The 22,515-nt window shown below is 41.3% G+C and overlaps 1 protein-coding gene across 2 annotated transcripts in view; it reads left to right on the forward strand.

The window, feature by feature from the left end:
- Window positions 1-2,579: 2,579 nt before the first annotated feature.
- The window catches only part of SPATA13 (spermatogenesis associated 13), a 163,089-nt gene continuing 143,153 nt past the window's right edge, over window positions 2,580-22,515 (forward strand). The window contains exon 1 of one of the 2 annotated variants that reach the window (XM_030043005.2): window positions 2,580-2,902. In XM_030043005.2, coding sequence (XP_029898865.1) covers window positions 2,825-2,902 — 78 coding nt within the window. In that variant the 5' untranslated portion in view covers window positions 2,580-2,824. The remainder of the gene's footprint in view (window positions 2,903-22,515) is intronic. The other variant, XM_030043001.2, reaches the window with a different exon arrangement.

The raw sequence follows: 22,515 nt of genomic DNA on the forward strand, positions 1-22,515 counted from the left end.
TATGTTGGGCTCTTTCTTTATTTTTCTTACCATGATAAAGTCTAGTATCCCTTTTCAGAGGAGATGATCTTGTGCTAGATGCTTTGCTATGCAAAGATGGAAATTGAAGGTGGTCCCCGTCTCAGATTTAATCTGTACAATTGAGATCCAGGATAAGACAGTTGGAAAATTATTACAGAGAACAGGTATTATAGGCAATGAGTTACCTGTCAAAGACACTTTCTAAATTTAGCAGTTCCAGAATAAAATACATTTGTCAATTTATTATGACCCAAATCCTATTTATTTATGCAGTGAGACTACTCCCAGAAGTAATTTGTGGATAATATTATATAAATGTAAATACTTCTTATTTGTAGCAGTATCTCACAGAGATTTCCTCTTCCAAAAAAGGTTTAACATGCCCTGTGCTCTTTTTCTTGGGAAGTAGGGATTAGTTACAACAAGCTATGTATCTGTAATGACCTTGAACCCTGATTATTGTCATTTTCTGGAGTTATGAGACTGTTGCTTTGGTTAAAATAGAAACAGCCACCAATCTCTGTGCTCAGCAGCACAGTGGGCACTAAGACCTTATCAGCCTAAAACTCACTTGTCTTCATGCTACAGATTTTCATCCCCAGAGCGCTCTGTCAGTGTAGCACAAACTACCAGAGGACCTGTCTCAACTTGAGCCTGACTTTCTGTGACAACTACATCTCAGAGGAACGGCAGCATTGTTGGCACCTGGAAGACAGTTTACAGGGAAACCGTCTTGGAAATATATCTTTTCTCACAAAGGAAACTTTCTACTTCAGATTCTCAGTAAACCTGCACTTTAAAGAAAAGCAAAAATGTAACCTGTATAAAACTAAAGCAAGAAGATACTTCATATTATTTTGCCTCCACTTCATTGACTGGTGCTTGAATAGTCCTAAAAGAATCTAAACAGACAAATAAATGAAAGCAGACTGTAGGAAGTCAGTTGTGGAGAGGAAAGAAACACCTTTCACTGTGCATGAGTCTCTTCAGAAATACACAAATATGTTACTATCAATGTATTATTTACAGGGAGCTGAATCTTATTTTCTCTTTATGAAAATAACAACCCCCTTATGACTTAATCCCAGCAAACAAATTATTTCTGTCTGTCCAGTCAGTCCTGGCTTAAGTGACAGCACATATCATTCTGCCCTTTAAAGGTGTGAATCAGATCTGTATGCCTGTGTTCAGAGTGGGCTTCCTACAAAATTCTCCTTTTTCATCTTATTCAGGTTGAAGGTAATTGGACACCGGCTGGTTGGTTCGTTGACTTTCTTGGGAGGGATCCTGATACTGGGAGTTGAGCTATGGGGTTGCTTTGTTAGGATTTTGAATAATGGTTTTGTGACGTGGCTTTTGTGCCCTTTAAACACCGTGGGCTTCAGTTCTGCCAGTGCAGGCGCTAATGTACAGGAATCCAGCCATATGCTGTCATCAAAAGGTTTGGGGCATTCCTTAGCTTTTGCATGGTGCATGGCTTCTTCTGGGCCACAAGAATTAGATTATTAGAATAAATGAATTCTTACAGAGTCAGATTGTCAATATACTACTCCCCTTGGTGAGTTGTTGCACATCTAATCTGTGCAATGTCAGTGCAACTTTTGTATGAGTAGGTATCCATTGGCAAGAATAAAGGGTTTTCAGTCTGGCCTCTTCCCAACATTGCAAATGTGTTACTCATGGTACAGTTACTAACTAGTAGAATGAAAGATACTCAGGACATTTTGATGGCCTCCTTATTCGGTAGCAAACATCTGTCTAGAGTCACAGACCAGACCCACAGAGCAAGTAGGAGAAAGTCAATGCATGTTTGAACTCCGTCTTAACACTCAAGAGGAAGTTTTCAAGGGAGGTATTAATCTCAAGTCACATCAGTTTTCTGAAATGTTCATACATATGCACAGTCCATGCATCCAGCCAACCACTGTTAATGGTGGCTGTTATACTACTTGATTTCCCTTTTTTCTTTCTTCTTTTGAAATTTCCTTCCCATGAGGGTAAATCTGCCCAGTCAGTAACAGAGATGGAAAAAGTACTCTGAAGCAGAATGAGGATCATGAAGTGGTACCTCTCCTGTCTTGTCCTGTCCTGTCCTGTCTCGTCCTGTCCTGTCGCTCTGACCCTTTTGCCCTCATCTCTACATTAGGCCATCTGTGAATCTTGTTATCTAGTACTGTGCAGAGCAGATCGTGTGACTGATCTCTTGGCACAGCCAGTGTGTTGCCTTGGCGGGTAGCGTGGGATGAAAAAAGCACAATACGTGCCTTTTCTGCCTGAGACTTGTTTATCTGCGCAACATCCAGGCCACTGTGGGAGAGCTCTCCTCTTGGTGATCACTGGCAACCAAAACTGAATCAAATCAAGGCAAAGTTAGAGAGATTGTCCTATACAAAGAGCTGCTCTAAAACAAAGCTGCGTTTTTTGTGGTGCATTGTTCTGGCTCTGTGTGAGTCCTGTAAAGAGACAAAGGGGAGCAGGAAGGAAATCTCAGCTGCTTAGTAAATGCCCTAATTTGATTTATTTACTGCTCCCTTCCCCCACCCAAACTGTTCTGCTAACCTGTTAGTCCCAACTCAGACAAGTAAAACCAGCTAATCTGATTAGTTCTGACACACAGGAGCAAGGCTGCTGGGAAAAGCTGGACCCTTACAGCTGTTTCAGGCTTCAGCTTCGATCATAACGTTATGGGTTTACCGAATGTATAGTGCAGTGTGACAGGAGCCCAGCAGCATGTACACAAGTGAGCAGTGTGACCGTCACTGAAGATTCCTACCCTGGGTCTGAGGCCACTGGAATACAAACCATGTTTCGTGTCACCTTCAATGTAGTGACAGAGAAAGTTACCTTCACCTTGGCAGCCTGCCCCTCCGTCACATGGAAGGTAAGCTCAGATATACATCATATAAAAAGGTTGATGGCACAGGAAAATGAGTATCTAAACTCTTTTCCCAACCGTAGGCCATGTTTACAAAATTTTAAGGGGAGTAATAACGTTTTAAGGGAACTGCACTGCAAAGTGGCATATGCACGACTGGTTGGAGTTAGACTAAATGGATCTGGTTCTAGAGAACAGCTTATTCTTTTGCTTTTAGAGGTTTTCTCATTTGACTTCTAAAATAGGCAAATTCATACTCACTTTCCTCATTCTGGTCTGGAAATGGCACTGTATTTATATTAACAGCAAATCCAGAGAGGTATATAAACACAAGCTACTCCTTTCTGTAAGGAAGGGACACTGGGGAAAGCTTTCAAGCTTCCTAGATAATTTAGGGATTGCAAGGATTTGTGAACTGTACCAAGGTATGATAAATTAGAAAAATTTGCATCCCTACGGTAAAGGACTTGAAGCGAAAAAGCCCTAAATGCCTAATTTACCTGGCATGGGTTTGTGATAAAATTTGGCAGAAGCCAGAGATGCTTTGCACATCAGCTCCTTCTCCCATTCAGTGATTCAGTTCAGATCTTCATTTCCTTGAGACAAATGTTCTCATCTCATCTTGAAGAGCATTGTCAGGATGAGACCGGACCGGGTTCATTGCCTTTCCTTTCTCTTCTAGTGAGTGTGTGCTTTCACTATAGTGCAGTTTGAGAAGACAGCCACTATCTTCTGAAGTGTTGCTTTAAAACCTTCATTTTAGAGTCTGTTACTTAGAGAGCAGTTACTGTAGGAACCTGACCTCTGTCTGTTATTATGCCTTTCAGATGTGAGACAATTATGAATAACGAGATACAGTGGCAGAGCAGGGTAATTTCTCTTGCTTTAGCTGTTCATGATTCATTATGCTGCATAAGTAGTTGTCACATATCTTTGCTGTATCATTTTCTCAGTCTTGGACCTGTCTTTTCTCTTGATCTGTGAGGTAGACACTGCCCAGAAGCTGTTATTAGAAGGTCTTTAAAGGGCCTGCTACAGTGTGGCCCCAGCCCAGGTCTGTGCTATTTGTAGCATCATACGCTAAATAAAAAAACATCTGCTGGAACAAAGTGTGTTTGGAGTAAAATTATAGTGGACACCCTCCCTCTGTGGGAGAGTCTATGGTAATATTGCTTCAGTTTCCCTATTTATTAGGAAAACTTACCTTCCCAAACACGTGTATTCACGAAATAGTAATAAAAGATCATTTCAACACAACAGAAAATGGCCTTACCTATGCTTGCTAATGGTGTGTTGAAGATTTTTCTGCCTTCATATCAAGGACTTACAAATCTCTGCCTTTAGGCTGCAAGGCACTTAGAAGAGGAGATTGAAATGGAAAAGGATAGAATCTTACCACGCTGCAGTGTTCCTACCTGACCCTGGCTCATGAGCTCTTGGTACAGCAAACATGGATGTGAATATAACCCAGCTGAGTGCTGCATTTCAGTGCTCATTTATTACATCGCTGAGGGCTGTTAGACATAAGTGCATTGTAGTAAATCCCTCTGGAACAAACTGGCAAGTACTGAAAAGTGCATCCTGGCACACTTTTCCAGTTCTCTAGCTCTTTCATTATTTGCATAATTTAAATTATTTGATATGTGCAATGTGCAAACATGAGCAAATGCTTAAGAGTAAAAGCTAAAAGAAACCACGGTACAGTAGAACTTCTTGAAATGTAGTACATTGATTGATTAACTAAGTAAAAAATATGTGAGAAAGTGGGCACAATTATATGGAAAAGCAAGATGGGATGCCAAGCCAGCAGAAGAGATGGATCTGCAGTAGAGCTTACATAAGTAATGCTAAGTTAATTTAAGGAAAGCTTCGTGGAGGGAGGCAATATTTTTATTGACCAACACTTACAGTTGGAAAAATCCAACAAGGTTGCAGGCACACAAGCCTTCCATTATGACAGTAGGAGGCTAATGAAAGATATGTTTTTCCTACAACCTTACTTTGCTTATGTCCTTATAACAGCCAGAACAGCACTGGTACTGCAAGTTAATTTAAATTCCTTGCAGCTGAAAGAGGTCACATCACTGCTGGAGGAGGGAGGACAGAGACATCTATTTTCAGACTGCTAAGTCTTTTTCTTTCAAGAGTAAGTGGCCCAGCCTGCAGGTAGCGCTGAGATGTTCTGCTTTTCCATTTTCCACATAACACAGCAGGACCAGCAGATGAATATTCCACAGTGTGGTGGGGCCAGGAGGATGTGGCAGCTCTGTGGCACACATCTTGGGTCCAGGAGGAATGGTGCAAGTTCTGTCCTGAATTGTTATCTTTCTGCCCTATGCTATGCAGTTTTCATTTCTGTTAGAAATCAATTTCTCATTAGAAGTATTGGTGAAAAATATTCTGGCCAAAGCCCACTCTAATTATATGTAAAATACTCATTTACATGACATTTCAGTGGAAGAAAGACAGGACTCCTGCTCCAGACATTTCACAGTCTGTAGGGCATAACCCGGTTGCTTTTGTCAAAACATTGTTTGGTAAAAACGAGTTTAATTAGAAGTGGGGGAGGGTATGGACACAGGACAACTAGAGGGAAGTGACAGCTGGAAAGGCTGTTGACAAATGCGAACGGCTCAGAGTTGAACATGCCTTTTCACATAGGTACCAATGCTTGAAAACCAAAGCATGAGCCATCTTTATTATAAATCATAAGCATCCTTATTATAGAGCCTGGAGAAGGGGACTGGTCTGCTCTTTCTCACCTCTCTCTGTCAGTCTGCCTCCTCTCATTTCCCTGCTCCTTAGAGAACAGGCTGACGGTACTTCTCAATCTGTTGACAGGCGCAGAGCTGGTCGGCAGAGCAGAGAGCTGAGTACTCCGAGATATGTGTGGGTTACACAAATCAGACTGCGGCCGGTATCAGCTTGGCCAGAGTCCCTCTTCAAAGGCCTTTTCAGGGTTCACTCATGGGAATTACTGTTGCATTTTCAATCAGTTGCTGCTAACATTCAGGGAGTCTCGTATTGTGCCTTTTTGTGTCCTCTACCTGGCTTTAAGAACAGATAACAAGATCATGCAGCTATTGATATACCAACAACCTCCTACCACTCATTTCCTAACCTGTGAATAGATGACATGCTGCTTAGATGAATGCAATTCAAATTCACAGGGTACAAGCAGATTTAGTTACAGAATGTACTCACTTGTTGAGGATTAGCTACACTTGAATCCTATTGATTTTCTCTTACCGTTGGTGGTTTGGTTTCGTTGAATCCTGTCTGAACTGTATGGGGGAAGCAGCAAAATCTGCTGGTTTGTGGCTTTCTATTCAAGGCCAGGAAATTCACTTGATGGGGATCAACCTAACTCGGGGCTTTCTTGCCAATTGATGCTGCGCTTTATCTCCCTGACACGGATAGATAAATGAGCTAGGGGTGGCTTTGCAGGCAGTTGGAGCCCGACCCAAACGCGTTGTTGCCAACTTTCGAAAGCTGCACAATGGCTCTCTCCTTGGCAGTTACAGCCGTTGGGGCAGGGACCTGTCGTCTGAAAGGCTGTTAAGAAATAATGATGTAAACTCCTCCCTAAGGATGTGAGAACAATGTTCGAATCGTACGAAGGGAGCAATATCTGTGATAAGGAAAAAAAAGAAAAATCGGGAGCTTAGCGTTCGCTTTCTTTCTGCACCAGTTGAATACAGTGCTTTTGCTTGTGAAGGGCCAGTGGGGAGGCAGGATGGGAGGCGTGGGAAGTGGGCGGCAGCACTCAGCTTTTTTGGCTCAGAATAACCTTCCCTGCTGCTGTTTAAGAAACCTTCGTTAGACTTACATAGAGCTACAGTCGTCTGCGCAGTTCAGCAAGAGTACATGCACATTAGTGAACGGTTTGTTACTACTTTGTTGTGGTAGTGCCTAAATACACCCGCAGTGTCAAAACCCACAGTGGTAAATACAGTACAAACAGAAACAGGCTTATCTATGGATTTAGTGCACCCTAGCAAAGGACCAGACCATGAGCAGAAGGACAGTGCGGTGATGACGAATGTCATCCTCATGTGATGGCACCTGGGAGAGAACTGAGTGCAGGAGGAGGGCAGCGTGAGTGTGGCATATGCTGCAATGGATTACTCTAGGGCTGAATCCAGGAAGGTCTTGCATTAGTCCAAGGAGCCGCTTTGCTCCCCAGATCCTGTTAAAGCTAGGGAGGTGACGGAGCTGAGGAGGCTCTGCACCTGTGGGAAAGAATTTCAGCTTGTTCTTTACTTGGATGTTGTTTTCAGCTTGTAGAACAGTACATTTCTCCTTGAGCAGTAACCACTTCATTTCTAACTGTTAAATTTAGAGCTGCTAAATACTTCCAAGTGCATGTTCCCTGAAAAAACATCCAGAAACAGCTATTGCTCTCAGTCTTCATTTCAAATGCTTTTTTTCACCTTGCTTTTAAAGAGCTCCCCAATATATATGCCAGATATTTGTACATCAGCTTCTATGAACTTTGTTCAAGGTTGACAAGCATGTGAGATGTCTCTTTTTTCTCCCTGCTCATGAGTGCAGATGCACCCCATCTTGTATATTTGTTAGTTGATTTTGTTCCTTTTTGATGCACCCAAAAGAGAGGTGGACAAATTCCCTTCACTCTTCATAATATTCACAGTCCAGTAATAGTCTATGACCCCAACTACTTGCTCAGCAACCCTGACCCCCACTGCACACCGACACAATCACCTTTGGGATTACAATGCCTGATTTGGGAGCTACTGCCATAGAAACAAGTACTTTTTGAGGTGATGACTTATTATTTCTAGCAACAATCTCAGAGCTTTATTACGTTGAGCCATGATGATAGACCAAGGTATTCTTCCTGTCATTACACTTCTGGGAGTTCTGTAGCTCCCACATGTCTCCTCAAAAGTCTTGCTAGCAGAGATTTGCTCATCTTTAGAGGACTGAGATCCCTTACTCCACCTCTCCCTGATTATTTTTCTTACAGTGCAACATGCCCACCTGTGCTGGCTTCTTGCCACACCACAAAAATATCAGTATTTTCTTAGCCTCCTACCAAACCCTTAAATGAACGTGACTGAAATGGATCAGCAGATTCTTGCTGAGGGGTCAGGTGATGCAGAAAATCAAGTCAGTGATGCTCGTTTGACGCCCAACTGTAGTTCACCAGCAGATGGTAGCAAAGATCTCCTTCCCTGTGAGCTTCAGCGGGGCTTCTCTGAATGCCAAAGGGCTGGAGTCCCCCATCGGAGCCATTTGTTTCCAGCGAGAAGAAATAGGCTGTAAACAAAGTAGTTGTGCAACTCGGAACAAGGGAGAAGAACCACGGACATATTGCTGCAATCGGGACAGAAGAATTAAGTAGAGGCCGGAACAGAATCACTGCAGTGACTTGCACTGAATGGCATGAGAAGCATTTTGGTGTCAGTTATTGTTCTTGCGGTGACAAAAAGGGACCATTATTTGCACTGTAGCAAACGAACAACATTCAGAGCAGCACAATGAAATCAAAACTGCTCTGGCTCAGCTCTGCCCGTGTATGTTGACCCTTTGTCTTCACACTGAAGAAATGGAAAGTTCAGGATGGGTATTTTTACTAGAGGCTGTGTCTAGTCATTTATGTATTTTTCTTCTGAGCTGTACCAGCTCTAGTTCCTTTATATTTGATATGGGCTGTTGCTTACCACTTTCTCTCACTCTCTTCTGTATGCTACTCATTCAAATGGCTTGTTGTGACAACACTTCTCAGCTGCTTTTTCCTGATAGCAGTTAAACTGAGAGATGGAAGAGAGAGAGGGACAGGATAAAGTGAAAGCTGCTAAACTGTGGTGTAATTCCCATAAGGAAATGTCTCTTCACTTGTAAGACAGGACTGGTTAGAGCTGGGCAAACTATTTGTAGCAAATCACTGCATAAATTTTGCCATTACTGTTTTCAAGTGTACCACCTCTACTTTTAACTACCTTACTGGAGATTTGAAATTCTTTGATTCCTTCACGTAAACACTGTTCAATTCTGTAAGCAGTTTCTGGTTTCTGGGAAGTATTCCCTCTGTGTTCATTTCTCCATCAATTAGTGGTTCATGATCAAAATCCTAAGAGCTTGTTCTGTTGTCTGACTGGATACTGAAACTGATTTCTATGCTTATTTGCTGGAAATGAAAAAAAGGTATTTAAATATAATTTAAAACAAGAAAATGGCTTTTTATGGGTATAAAAATTTGTTTCTTATCCAATTCTTACCATATTCTTCATCAGAACATCTTTATTGGTTAAAGTTTTAGAATAGAAAGAGAAAGGAAGGAAATCAGTTACCGTATTGTGCTGTTCCTTTCACAGGGTGGCTTGCTCTGGAAAGCAGTGCAAAACACAAGTGAGACTGGCTATACCTCTGTCAGTGCTTATGCCACGTATCTGAGGATTTCAGCTGAAGTTGTCAGGATTCTCCTTTGGCTTTAAATCTTTCTGTTTTCTTGCAATTATTAGAAATACCTAAATACCTTCTGTGCCTCTGGCAGATACAGCTGGCCTGAGTCCTTTCAGCTCCATTGGCATCAGTCAGTGGTGTTAGTGTTCATATATGTTGTGTTGAACTACATGGGCAGGGGATAAAGTCCTCCCAGTGGGACAACACTTGTCTCCGACAGCTCCGCTCTTGGCAGAGGTGATGATCAATCAGTTCCAGGGACAACCCAAAATATTGCTTGGGAGTTTTTGGTCCATATCCTTTGGCAGGGAGATGCACTGGGAAAGGCCTGAACATTAGGGGACTTAACGACTTAATTTGACAGAGCTACAATGGGAAGAGAGCATGTGTCAGTCTTGAACATCATGGTTAGACAGTATGGTAAATCTGCCATTAGGGATCCTCATGTTTCATCAGAAATGCCATAGCCATCTAAAGCCAAGCTTTGATTTAACATAAACACTCTGCTGATCCAAATTTATTCAAAAACACTGATGGATCTATTTTGTACTGTCAGGCTTTATGCCCAATCAGGTATAATCTCTCTGTGCATTTCCATTTTTATGCTAGATCAAGGAACATCTGCCCTCCTGCAGCCAGCATAAAACGCCTCCACAAAAGGATGAAACCATTACGCAGCTTAAACTCTCTCCTGTATAGTGTGTTTAATCTGTCTGAACTGCAGTCACGTTCTCATGTCTGACCAGATCCATTTTACACTGTTGGTGGATCTTAGATACGCCATCACGGAACCACAGCCTAAATGCATAAATGCAGCCATACAAGAAGCTGCTGTCAAATGCAAACTGTGAAGTCAAACCTCTGCATGATCACATTTGCTTTCCCAAGTGACAAGTGCTAATTTTTCCTCCAAATAGTTTTAAATTTAAGCAGATAAGTAATGTACAGGAGATCTGTTAAGAGAGATGCAAACAATACATCCGCAGAGACATACAGATGGATGTGTGCTATTTCAAATATTAAACTCAAAATGTGTGCATTTACTAGTTAACGTCAGCTCTACCTTTAGTCATTCTTTACTGTCCTGATGAGATATTAGGAAAGGAGATCAGAGGTAACTTGTAAGATGAAACTGGGTAAGAAATAGGAGGGAGAGAGCAAATGCATGGGAACTGAAAGCTGTCACTGGAGAGAATGCCTAGAAAGCAGTAAATTGCAAGTAGGAATTGCAAGGTCCTTGTTGAAGACAAAGTGTTGATTTGAGCAGTACAGAGACTGGAAAATATGATGACACAGCACCAAAACAAAGAGGTGTGTGTATGGGGGAAGTTTAGGAGTTGTCCTGTAGAAGTGAAGTTTTGTATTCTGACCAAAAAGAATAAACCTACTTTATGTGGAACACTGATTTTGATGACAAGACATTATGAAATGACAGAGCAGCTATGTATTTTGCCCGTGGGATTCAGTTTCTGTTCCCATGCAGGTGTTTAGTGCTTGGTAGTCATAGTAGTACTGGGTTATTGTAACTCAGACACTTCATGCCTTATTTAACAATATTTGAAGCTATTCTCACTATTATTATTATTATAAAAGGAGCAGTCGCAAACTCAGAGCAGTGTATGGAAATCTCCTTCCACAGCAGTAATAATTCATTCCTCTTAATACAATATCCATTGTCTTAGTGCAACTAAAAGGGTCCTAGGTGCTTTATGAAATATAAAAAGACATAGTCCCTGGCCTAAAGTGCTTTCTGCTTTAGTTCAGACATGACCGAAGACATGTGAGAAATGAGAGTGAGATGGTGCAGGGATGAGTGAGACCCAGAGTTCCTCTGAAGAGAGCACTCTGGTGTGATGTTTATACAACCTGAGCATTAAACTGTGTCCAGTCCCCCCTCTCCTTATTGAAGTTAGCCTAATTTTTTGCAGAAGCAAGCGTTGTATGACATTAACTGGCATTGCAAGAGTTCTGATGGATGACAGTTTCATTTTTTACTTTTGATAAGAGCTCTTGTGAATCACACCACAACCTCGGACATTAAAGAAATATGTGTCAATTTATCTTAATATGCCATCCTGTAAATCACAATGACTTACCTGCTGCTTTAGAAGAACTTCGGCAACCCCTGCAGCAGAGACAGGGACCTCCAAGTGCTGGAGGTGGGCAGTTGAGAAAACATGAATTACATACATTATTTAACTCCCAATGTGGCCACAAAATGTGGTAGAAATATTTCCTGAGCTGTACTCTATTCAAGTTTCTTATAAGGCCAGCAACTTCTAATCAGACTTGTAAAATCAGGTCTTTGCAAAACTGGTCTCAGCAGCAGGGAATCTTTAGCAGTGTCTTTGACTGCTGCATTGAAGCTAACCTCTTTTCACAAAAAATGTTCCCTGGCAACACCTCCTCCCTGGAGTCAGACAGAAAAGTATAGTTTAAAAATCTTTATTTACAACTGGAGAAAAAGAATTCTTTGCCTTAGTGAGCTTCTGGCAGTTACTGAGGCTCCATAGTGCAATATTCACCTGTTTCCCAAGGAAACTGGCAAGTTTATCCACGTGATCACAGATCAGACTACACTGCTTCCACGGCTGTTACTGATCCCGAGGGTCAAGAAATACAGGATACTGTATGGAGTTCCTCAGGTCTCACTACCTTCACACCGAGATGGAAATGTGTCCTTCCTACTGGCTGTGGGGTCCTCTGGGATCAGAAAGAAGGGGTAGAACAGCTTCCTTAGGTAGGTTTTTGGGTTCAGGGACAGTGGTGACAGACAGACACCTAACTCTCTGGAAAGACCATGCCATTCACTTCCTTTCATGCTTTTAAGCATCCCTCTCTCTGTCCTCTGACCAGGCAGTTCTATCTGTCTCTGAGATGTGATCAAATCAACATCCTAACACCTAGCACTTTCCAAGGGAGGATTTCAGAGGACCGTACTCATCATGGCAGTGGGTATTTTCTTAATGTTCATGAAGAGAGATTTACATCCTACAATGATCAGCAAGTAGCTCTTGTAAGGATGTTATGCTGGATTACCCTGGTCACCACATCTCCTTTGGCTCTGATTTCCAGCACCCAAGTTGAATGAGGAGCCTAAGCAAAGCAGGGGTCCAACATATTTCTCAAAATACTCTCGAAGCCCCATTTTTTGCCTCCCTGCAGAATTTCATGAATTAGTGCCTCTGAACATTAACCAGCAACACACTGGCCTCCACTGGCCAGTTCCAGCCTTGGCTTGTGCCGGCTTTGCAGGCTCTGCCCCTCACACCCAGGCAGTGGCAGGGGTCTGCGGGCAGCACTGAACTTATGTACAAACAAGGAGGAATTTTTAGCAAGTGTTCTCCAATATAAACTCATTCTCTCTTGTTTTCCTTATTTCCAGTCTTAAGGTGGGATGTTTCACCTTGCTGTCATTATCTGTTGGCTCATTTCCAGGGTGGACAAAGCTAAGGAGGGGCTGTACACTTTCCACTAGTGCTGCTTGGGCCCTATTAGCAGGGAGGGGTTCCTCTGCCCCTGCTCATGTCACATCTTTCAGTTAAATGGTGGTGGGGAGAAATAAATAGTGTTTAAAAGAGGGAACTGGAGTGAGCAAAAAGTTTTCCATTTAAAGTTTATACATTACTAGATAAAAGGAATGAAACAGTGAGCTGTGCATAACACAGGGTATAGAGTATGTGGTATGACAGCCTTCTTGTTATCTCTTCTCTAACTGTCTTGTCACCCTTCAGGCAATAATATAACCAAGCTCTGGATGAACACTGTAACTCCAGGTAAGCTCAAAGATAAGCTGAGAGGCTTTCGCCATTTAAACCTCTTTAAAGGCCTAATGCATTAACAGGAGATTTACATAGACCAAAAGTTACATAAACAATCACTTATGAAAATGTTCTCTTTCATTTGGGTGCCAAAACTTGACTTTTCTCTGAAAGCAAAGGTGTTGCATCAGCATTTAACACTATGGCTGCCACTTCCTTCCCCTGGTGACAGCACAGGGCTCCTGCAAGTACAGAGCCCTGAAGTTGTGTTTTGGGAGATCAGTAACGTGTCTGTGTGCAGCCTGCAGACTTTGCTTTGTTAAAGAATATTAAAGTATATGGGGTTTCTTTGGTTCACCATTAAACCAGGCATTTCTTCACTTCAAAAAGCTGCCATTTTGACCTTTAACACTATATTAGAAAGCAATGACAGGCTCAGCTGTTTGCAGTTGTTTGCCTTCTACGAATTCAGATTAGCTATTCCAGTAACACTATTATTGTACACTATTATAACCATTAACTAGTGACTCATCAACACAATGAATCTCTGTATTCTGAAGAAACTAGAGCACTCAGTGGGTCCAGTGCCCATTACCTCAAAGGATTTTAGACCAGGGTTTGTCCCTGAATTACAAAAAACATTAACCATCCTGAAACACATGCATCATTCCCTTCAGTGACTGAGTCCTTGGAATATCTACTGATTTTTTTGCCAAGATACAAAACATCTTTGCAATTTTCTCTCAGTATTTTTCAGGAGAAGGGCTTTGAAGTTGTCACTGATTGCAGGCTTTAATGACTTGAACAGTCTCATTAAGGGAGATCTGTAAGGACCAAGTTTCTAGGTTAGGAAGCACATGGTATTTTCACTTCTGGAGGAAGGCTAGGAAGGCCTGTGTGGGTGCTTAGCCCTCTCTTACTGGACAGTGTCATTGCTGTTTCCAAACTATGGGCCTGGCTTGCTCTACAGGTGTCCCAAAAGCCCTGGTCCATCAGTCATCTTTATAGGGAGGCATGTTGGCCTGTGCAGTGGATCCCACCTACTCATATTTTTCCAGTGGAAGTAGTGTGATAGTTCAGGGCGTGGATGGGTGATGGTATACATTTGAGTCTTATCTCAACAAACATTCAGTACTCAGCCAGAGAATGGACCTTGATGCAAGAGGTGGGAAACATTCCCGGATCCCAGGTTAGATATTGTCAAATATCAGGTTTGTAAAGCAGAAGGAGAATAACATTTCTACCTGTGAGCAATGCACAGTTCATTTGTGCACTAACTGAAGAAGTGGTTCTCTAAGCTGATGGATAATCTGAGCTGCTGTGTTTCTGAGCTTAAAAATGTTACTAATGAACATTAGTCATGATGGTGACTAATGTTCTTGTTTGTGCCAATGTTTAGCCAGTCAGAAAAGATGTAGGTTTAGTAAATGATCTCCAGACTTTGAGATTCTGCCCAGTTCTACACCCAAAGATCACCAGCAAGAGAGAATCATTTATACCACATTGAAGTAAAGAAGCAACAAAGTAAAACCATTAAAGCAACAGGACAAAAGCCTGGCTTTAGCCAGGGTACAGAAAAATAATCTGCTTTTGAAAGCTGCCACTGCCTTCTCCTCTCAGTTGCACTGCATACGTTGCAAAATAACTCTTGCTTTAAATGGAGGGGACCGTTTATAACTTACTGAATCCATAATTTAGAAGAATTTAGACATAAAGCAACATGTATAACTCAAGTAACATGACCTGAATCACTTGGAATATTGTAATTGCCTTCTTTCTGCTGTAAAACTCGGAACCCAAGATCGCAGGCTGAACTCTTCTGAGGAGTTAATTTTCTCCAATTAGAGATCTCATTGCTGTCCTTGCGTTCAGAGCAGTTCAGCTTGTTCCATTCACTGTTCTTTGCAGTTTTGTCAGCTGGACAATTTACTGCAGCCTGTCCGTGTGTAGTGAATCCATGATGAATTATGGAAATTTGCTGTGAAAGCTTGACCTTTTCCAATGTTTTTATTAGGATTTCCCAGTACCTCTGTTCTCGTACTTTTTAATGGTCTGAGCAGGAAGTAGTCATTTCAAATATTGCTGAAGAAATTAACTTTAAAGTCTACCCAGACACATGAAAACTCATCCTTACAAAAAATTATTTCCTGCAGCCTAAAGTAATGCAAATGTTATTAGCTGAGAGAAACTATTGGAAGACATAACAGGCTCCTCATTAGGTTTCCACCAAGGCAAATAGAGTTATTACAAACACAAAAAAGACTTAAAGTTTTCTATTGGCCAGATATACACTGCAGAGCGTGCGATTACCATTAATGTGGACTTCAAAAAGCTCAGAAATGTGGCCAAGTTTTCTCACACATCCAGAAAGATGGATATTTATCTAAATAGTCATATTAATGAGATGCGTTTGCAAAGTATCGTAATTTCTTGTCCCAGCTAGGGATAGGGCAAAGCTGGAGCAAGAATGAAACAATTTCTCCAAGTTTTCCAAATATTACCTGATGTCCAGTGTTGGTTGGATGCCCATATGGTAGCTCTTGCCGTATCTTGGCAGCTTTTCTGTTCCCAAATCCATATGACTTATACAATAAAGAGCAGGTTCCAAGAAATGTACTGAGCTCATCACATCCAAACTCCCACAGCTATTCTACTGTTATGTGACTTTGGAAAGCAGAGCAACTGTGACTGAAAGTCAGAATGAGTCTAACCCGGTAAAAGAAAATGCCGACTTCAGATAATTTTCATCATTTTAATTCCTTTAAAATGGCTAAAGCCAAAGTGAGGGAAAGTTTGATTCTGAACCAGGTAGTTAACCTGGGAAAGGTACCCTCTGACAGTCATTGACTTACATGGCCCCTGATGGGCATGGGATTGAATATTTCAGCTGGTGAAAGGATACAGTGGTCTAGACATTTGGGGTCTAGTCTAAAGCTTTATAAATCCAGGGAGAAGCTTTCCAGGCTTTGGATTAATCTTTTGAGATCTAATTCAATGTCAAGTCAAGCTGGATCTGTTTCCCAAACAAAAACACAGATGCAGGCAGCTAACAAAAGAGCTGCTGTATTCTTGTAGGCAAGCAGAAAGGGAAAAGATTTATTTCAGAAGCCTCGAAATAACGTCTAGTCCAAAGAATCAGAATGGGTGTGCAGATATATCCTCTTAAAATTGTTATCACTACAGTATTCCTTGATTTACTGACAGCATGATCAGACAAGCAGCATAGATCCAGCCTGTTAATCATAGAATCATAGCATGTTTTGGGTTGGAAGGGACCTTAAAGATCATCTAGTTCCAACCCCCCTGCCATGGGCAGAGACACCTACCACTAAACCAAGTTACATAATAATTACAATGCAATTTGAAATCCTTTGCACTGAAGCTGGTTTAAGCACACATGCTACAAGGCTTCATAAGACATTAGAAATGTATCTCTTGGCCACTCTTTTCTTCCAGATAAAGGGATGGTCTTCTTCAGCTTTAGGATGCCCTGGTTGGACCATTTGTGCTTCTGACCCAGAGTGTCATGGGCCTTTTAAAAAGCTGTGAATTCAGACCTTAAAAAGAACCAGAAGTTACAGAGTTGGTAATGGGACAGGAAGATGTAGAAACCTGCAGCACCGTCTGCGCTGAAGACCTTTGTCGTTTTTAATGTAGCGATGTCAGTGCAACCCCTTGAGGTTAATGGACCGTTCCCTGGTGCCGTTGTTACTCCGGTAACCTACAAGAGCAGTTTGCAACATTGAAAGTCTTGTTTTGCCCCTTGGTGAAATCAATACAGCTATGTAAGAGGTTTGTGTTAATGGTGGCATCACAAGTAGACAGGGATGATGCTATTTTGGTAGAGGGGGCTGGGTCATCTCCTACCTTAAAACTCCTTGTTTGTAGAACACATTCTGTGTTTTAAACTTACAACAATTACCTGCTGAATATGGGAGAAGAAAGCAAGTGGGAACTCAGCTGGTCTACTTCCAGCATTACTTAGTTTGCAGTCTAAACAAGATAAAACTTGAATATTACGATATTGGAATGAAACATACCTACCAAATTGGGCAGGATATGTATGCTTGTGTAGGCAGAGCAATGGATACACTGCTGCACCCTTCTCTTGCTTCAGAGCTGCAGACTTGAGTTCTGCTGAACCACAGTAAAAGCAATAGCAGGGGCAATAACATTTGGGGAAAAATGCTGACCTTGATAGCATATGGTGCTTTCTGACATAGCTATGCGTGGAGATCTGTTTTAATATTTAGTTACCATTATAGCGTGTTTTACATCCACAAAATATGTTCATAATGGAGCTGCATTCAGTTAGATGTTATCCACACAAATGTGAAGAATTTCTGCCCCAAAGGATTTATAAATTGATAATTCTAGTTCAGTTTAAACAGAAGTTATTTAGTAAGCAAAGCCTTTAGAAGTCTGTTTCCCACTTATATTCTGCAATGACTTCTATATTTTTTGATATGCTGGGAAAGGAATTGCCTGAGCTACAACAAGGCTTGACCTGAACAAGCTACTGACCTGCTTGTCTGATAGCTGTTGGATATATTTAGTTCCCCGTGACCAAGATTTGTTTCACTTGGGACTGGAACTTCAGGGGCTTGCAAGGCTGACACCTGTGTTCCTGTTAGCAGAGCTCCACTAGATCACAAAGAGAGCTCTTGTGAAAGCCAGAATGCATCATCGTGTTTCACCCTTGCTATCCAAGCCACCATCAAATTCATTTAGTTTAGAGATAAGAAAGGTCTTGTCTCTGGTGGGGAGTGGGAGATTGTTCTGTGAGTACTTTTAAATGGGCTTAGTGTCGGGGATTTTTTTTTTCTTTTAAGAAACTATCCCATGGTCTTTGTTTTTGGGAAATTCCCTTTGTTATTTGATCTAATTTTTCCTTTACTGAGCTTCATCATAATGCCTATACCAATAACACCTGTAAGTGAATTCATGGTAAAGCAAATTTTCTGCAGTTTATTTTCAGAGTACTTAAAAAATAGATTTGGAACCATATGTAGTCAACTTTGCAGATTTTATTATTGAAATCCCAGAGCTATTAAAATCAGTAGCAACTCCTCATGACTTTAATAGGTCCAGAATTTTATCTTTGTAAGGAAGTTACTACTAGTGGGGTTTTTTTTCCACTATAATCTTTAGAACTAGCTGACACAATGCAATTGCAGCGCAGATTGTGTAGAAAAGGAGAACATTAGCAAAGATCAAGGGACAGCTTACTTGACTTCTGGTAAGAAGACATTTTGCTACCAGATGTGTTCATACTCTTTGTAAATGTACTATGAGGGCATACTGAATATTACTTGCTTTAGAACATCTAGTATTATGTCTGATGAACTCCTGAAACACAGATTTCCTTTAAGAAGACTTAGGGCCTCTTTCAGGAGAGGTGCAGTGCTACGAACTTACGACCTGCGAGCTTCCCACGAAGTGGGGATGGCTCTGCTCCTGTTGCAGAAATACAGTTTGGCACATAAAGGTAAGCCAGCTCTGATTTCATCTGTCCTTAATACAGTGGGCCATATGATATGTTGGTTCAGTATTTGTGAACCGGACCAGCAAACTATCACTGTAGTGCGGGTGATTTGGACTCATTGCGGTGGAAATTGCTGCAGCCCAGTGGTGCAGCAGAATCCTTAAACATTGTGACTGTGTTGCCTCTACTGGTGCAGCAAGGAATATGACTATAGAAGCACCAAACTACTAAAAGAAATACATCTCAAAAAAAGTTTTGCTATGGCTAGGACTGTAGGATCTAATGGCTTATCATAACCTCTCTGGAGTATTTCCTCTCAGGAACTGTTTTATACGCTTTTTGTGAACAGGTGCTCTGCAGGAATTTTGTCCAATGTTAAGAATAAGCACACATTTTATTTTTGAGGTGTTTTGAGGTTTCTGCATTCATTTTTTAATAAAGCAAGAAAGTGTGGAGGAAACTAGAAATTAAACAGACATAGTATATAAACCTTTCTCTCTCACCACGCTATAAAAATAGCTGTTTCAAATGAAGTTACAAATGATCCTTTAAATCAGATTACTAATTCAAATGTGCTCTCTCAACCCTATTAAACTGTCATCTTATCCAGAGTGGGGATAGACGCAAATCAAATGAATGGATCAGAATGACCCTGGTCACCATGTGGGAGTTGAAAACTCATCTGATGGAGGGTTTGTGAATGACCTTTCGCTTTGTACCAGGCTGTATCAAACTCTCCAATCAAATAGCCACTCGATTCCTAAGCGTCCTTAATCTAGTGCAGGTGAAGTAGTTGTTTACATGTAAAATGGTAAGCATATGTGCAAACCTGAATTCTCAGGCTATTGCTAACTGTGCCCTGACAAAACCTTAAGCTGACATTAGCTGGTGCAGTGCTAGAGGAAAGTGCTTCACAGCCCGTCCTGGGGGATATCCAGAAAATGTTCTTTTTGTTTTTCTCCTGCCTTTAGCTCCTCAGTCAGATCTGTATGCGTTACACTGCTAGATGTGAAACTTGGAGTTGTTTCAGAACCTTTGAAATATTTTTTTCTGACATTAACAGTATAAATAAATTCTTCATGTAGTTCCTCTCATGTTTAGCTTTTCGAAGAAGAGCCGATGAGTCACAGGTTTCCAAAGCATCTTGTTCCCGGCATTAGGCTTCTCAGACATTAATTAGAAAACATCAGAACAATAACAATATTTCCCCTGCTGCTTTTGGAAGAAAACAAAATATGAATCCTATTAGTTTGAATAATTCTGGTGTTGGATAATTGTATTGGTTACAGGTTTTATTTTCTCCTTGGTGCAGCATTTTGTAAAGCCAAGTCAAGTTGAAACAATTGGAAGAGGGAAGGAAGAAAGTAGCATGATATCCTGTGAACACCAGCGGTATCATTATCTTCTCTTTGTTTTCAGAAATAAGCTAATGAAAAGGCTCTCCTTCAAAAGCTAAATGCCTTTGTTGAATCCTTTCTCTTCTCCTGAAGCTATTTACCAGCACAAAAGGCTTCAGCCTAAGAATCAACACAAAACCCTGAAGAAGAACAAGGATCAGTGGAACAAATGTTCTGCCAATCTAGTGCTATAACCCAGCATAACTGTTAATTTCTGCATAGCCATGGGCTGAGCTTTTTGTGTTCCTAAAGGTCAGGATTTCGGTACTTTCTGAAGTTCTGAAGACCTGTTTCTGATCCCTTTATTTAGCACATACTAGGAAGCGATAAATCTGTATAATTGGCTTTAGAACTACTAGTACACTTCTAAAGCAGTCTGAAAATATTTAGCTTCTCAGTAAATTAGGTGAATGACATTTGTACTTCTCTCGTGAGATTGTTCCCTGCAATTAAAGGACTGTATTTATTCTATGTGACCTCTCTACAGAGTTTGTACTTTTGTTGCTTTTAGACAGCCTCTTAAGACAACAGTAGCCTGCGCCTTATATTTCCATCAAACTTCTGACTACACTGTGAAAATATGAACTTCTACTAATGCTGACAGCAAGATCCATGTGCATTTTTCAGGTGCCAATATTAACAGTCCCTGTAGAGGTGACATTGCAAATTCAAAGCCAGAGTAACCATACTGTCTGTATAATTTTTTCTTCTTTCACCCTAATCCACAGTGATGGTAAACAGATGCAATATGCTTCTTGTGATCAGTGATTTCCTGTCCTCAAAGGACCTTGTGAAATTGCCTCTCCTTCCCATTTCCAGATGCTCATTCCAAGGTTCAATTGAATTAGGTTTTGAAAACATTGTCTAAACATTATCTCATTCTGTTCCCTGGGATTATGTTTTTCTTACCTTTATGAGGAGGGCTTGCTGAAGCCTTTCTGCTCTGAGCACAGGCCATTGTTGCCTGGGACTGGGGTGGCACCACATCCAAGTTGCCCTTGAAATCTACCTGAAATTTTTGCAGCCAAATTGGTCGTAAATGATCTAGAAATGTAGAATTTATGAGAATCTCTTTTTGCTTGGGACAACTTTATCTTACTGTGTCTCTCAGGGTCTTCAATTCTTCTTGTCACAATCTAATGGGTATCTGTGTGCTGAAGCTTTGGTGTCATCTTAGTAGCAGTAGATTGAAGCCTGAGCCTGATGGAAAACTACCAGACAAGACTCTTAACAGAGTCCTGATTTCGGCTTTTCATGGCATCAAGATCTAAGACATACATTGGGGCTGTCCAGTGGTTTGTTGTGCACAGTGACTTGGAAAAAATGCCAGCAGCAGCACCCAGCGAGTTGTCCATTGGTAATAATGTCACCAGCTATCAGTTTTCTAAGTTTCTTGTCCACACAGTTTTCCAGATTTCCAGAGAAAGTTTGAGATGTGGGTCACAAGGATTGTCTTTTTTTTTGACAGGCTTCCTCTTGATGTTCTTCAAATGCAGAGAATTACAAAGGTTTCTGTTTCTCAAAATATTTCCATGGTTCATGTTCTGATTAAAAATGTATGTATCTTGTTATATGCGTGAGCTGCCTTCCCTGAGATGTGAAACTTGTGACCTACTTTGAAAACAGCACCAGTGCAAAGTTTCCCAACTTCTTCTGGACTCTCTTTCTCATTATCTGCAGCCATTTCCTGCAGTATGTTGGAGTCTGCCTTGGCTGTGACCTGTTGCCCACAGTAACTCCCGCTGTCATCCATCTTTATGTTGGCTAGCTTCCATTTTATGCCAGCATTCCTGCAAGAACAACTGAAGAATGACACTGAATCATGTCAAGTCAGTGTAATCCTTTCTCAAAGAGATTTATTTTGATAACCTGGGGCTCTGGACTCTGTGGAGCATCTGGATGACTGAACCCCTGTTTCTCTGGTCTTTGGTAGCCAGCGGCAGATGATTTCATGAATCTAATAGAGTTGAGCTCGTATATCTTGCTCTTCCTTGTTTTCAAGGTTTACAGTGCTCTGTGCTACTTTGCACTCCCATTAAAATCTTCATTTTTCTGTCATGTGCAAACTATCAGAGTACTTCTGGAGACAGTGTGATGCTGGCTTCTACTGCCCTTGTTATAACAATATGCCTACTAAAAGAGGTACTTGTGTCCCTTCTCTTAAAAGGAGTGGAGTCTGCCTGCCTACCTGCCTGCTTGGATGCTTAAGTGACTGGATGGGTATTTCTGTAGGTGCAAATAAACTATACTGGGGATATAGAAGAGTGTGAATGGGGAAAGAGGAAGACTTGGGAGAGGTTTAACAGGATACAGGGAAACTGGGGAGAGAGGGGATGTGAGGAGTTAGGAGTGGACGGAGGATGAATAAGCCGAGAGTCTGGAGGTGTGATGTGGGAATATAATCAAAGGGAGAGAGAAGGATGAGGAGCTAGTCTGAAATGGAAAGGTTTTCTGGTGAAAAAGAGGGCCAGAATTAGGTGCAAATCAGCAGGAGAAGCGAGGGAAAGGAACGGTCTGCAGAGGATGATGAGGTACAGGAATCACCAG

Source organism: Aquila chrysaetos, chromosome 19 (assembly GCF_900496995.4).
Source record: "Aquila chrysaetos chrysaetos chromosome 19, bAquChr1.4, whole genome shotgun sequence".
NCBI lineage: Eukaryota > Metazoa > Chordata > Aves > Accipitriformes > Accipitridae > Aquila > Aquila chrysaetos.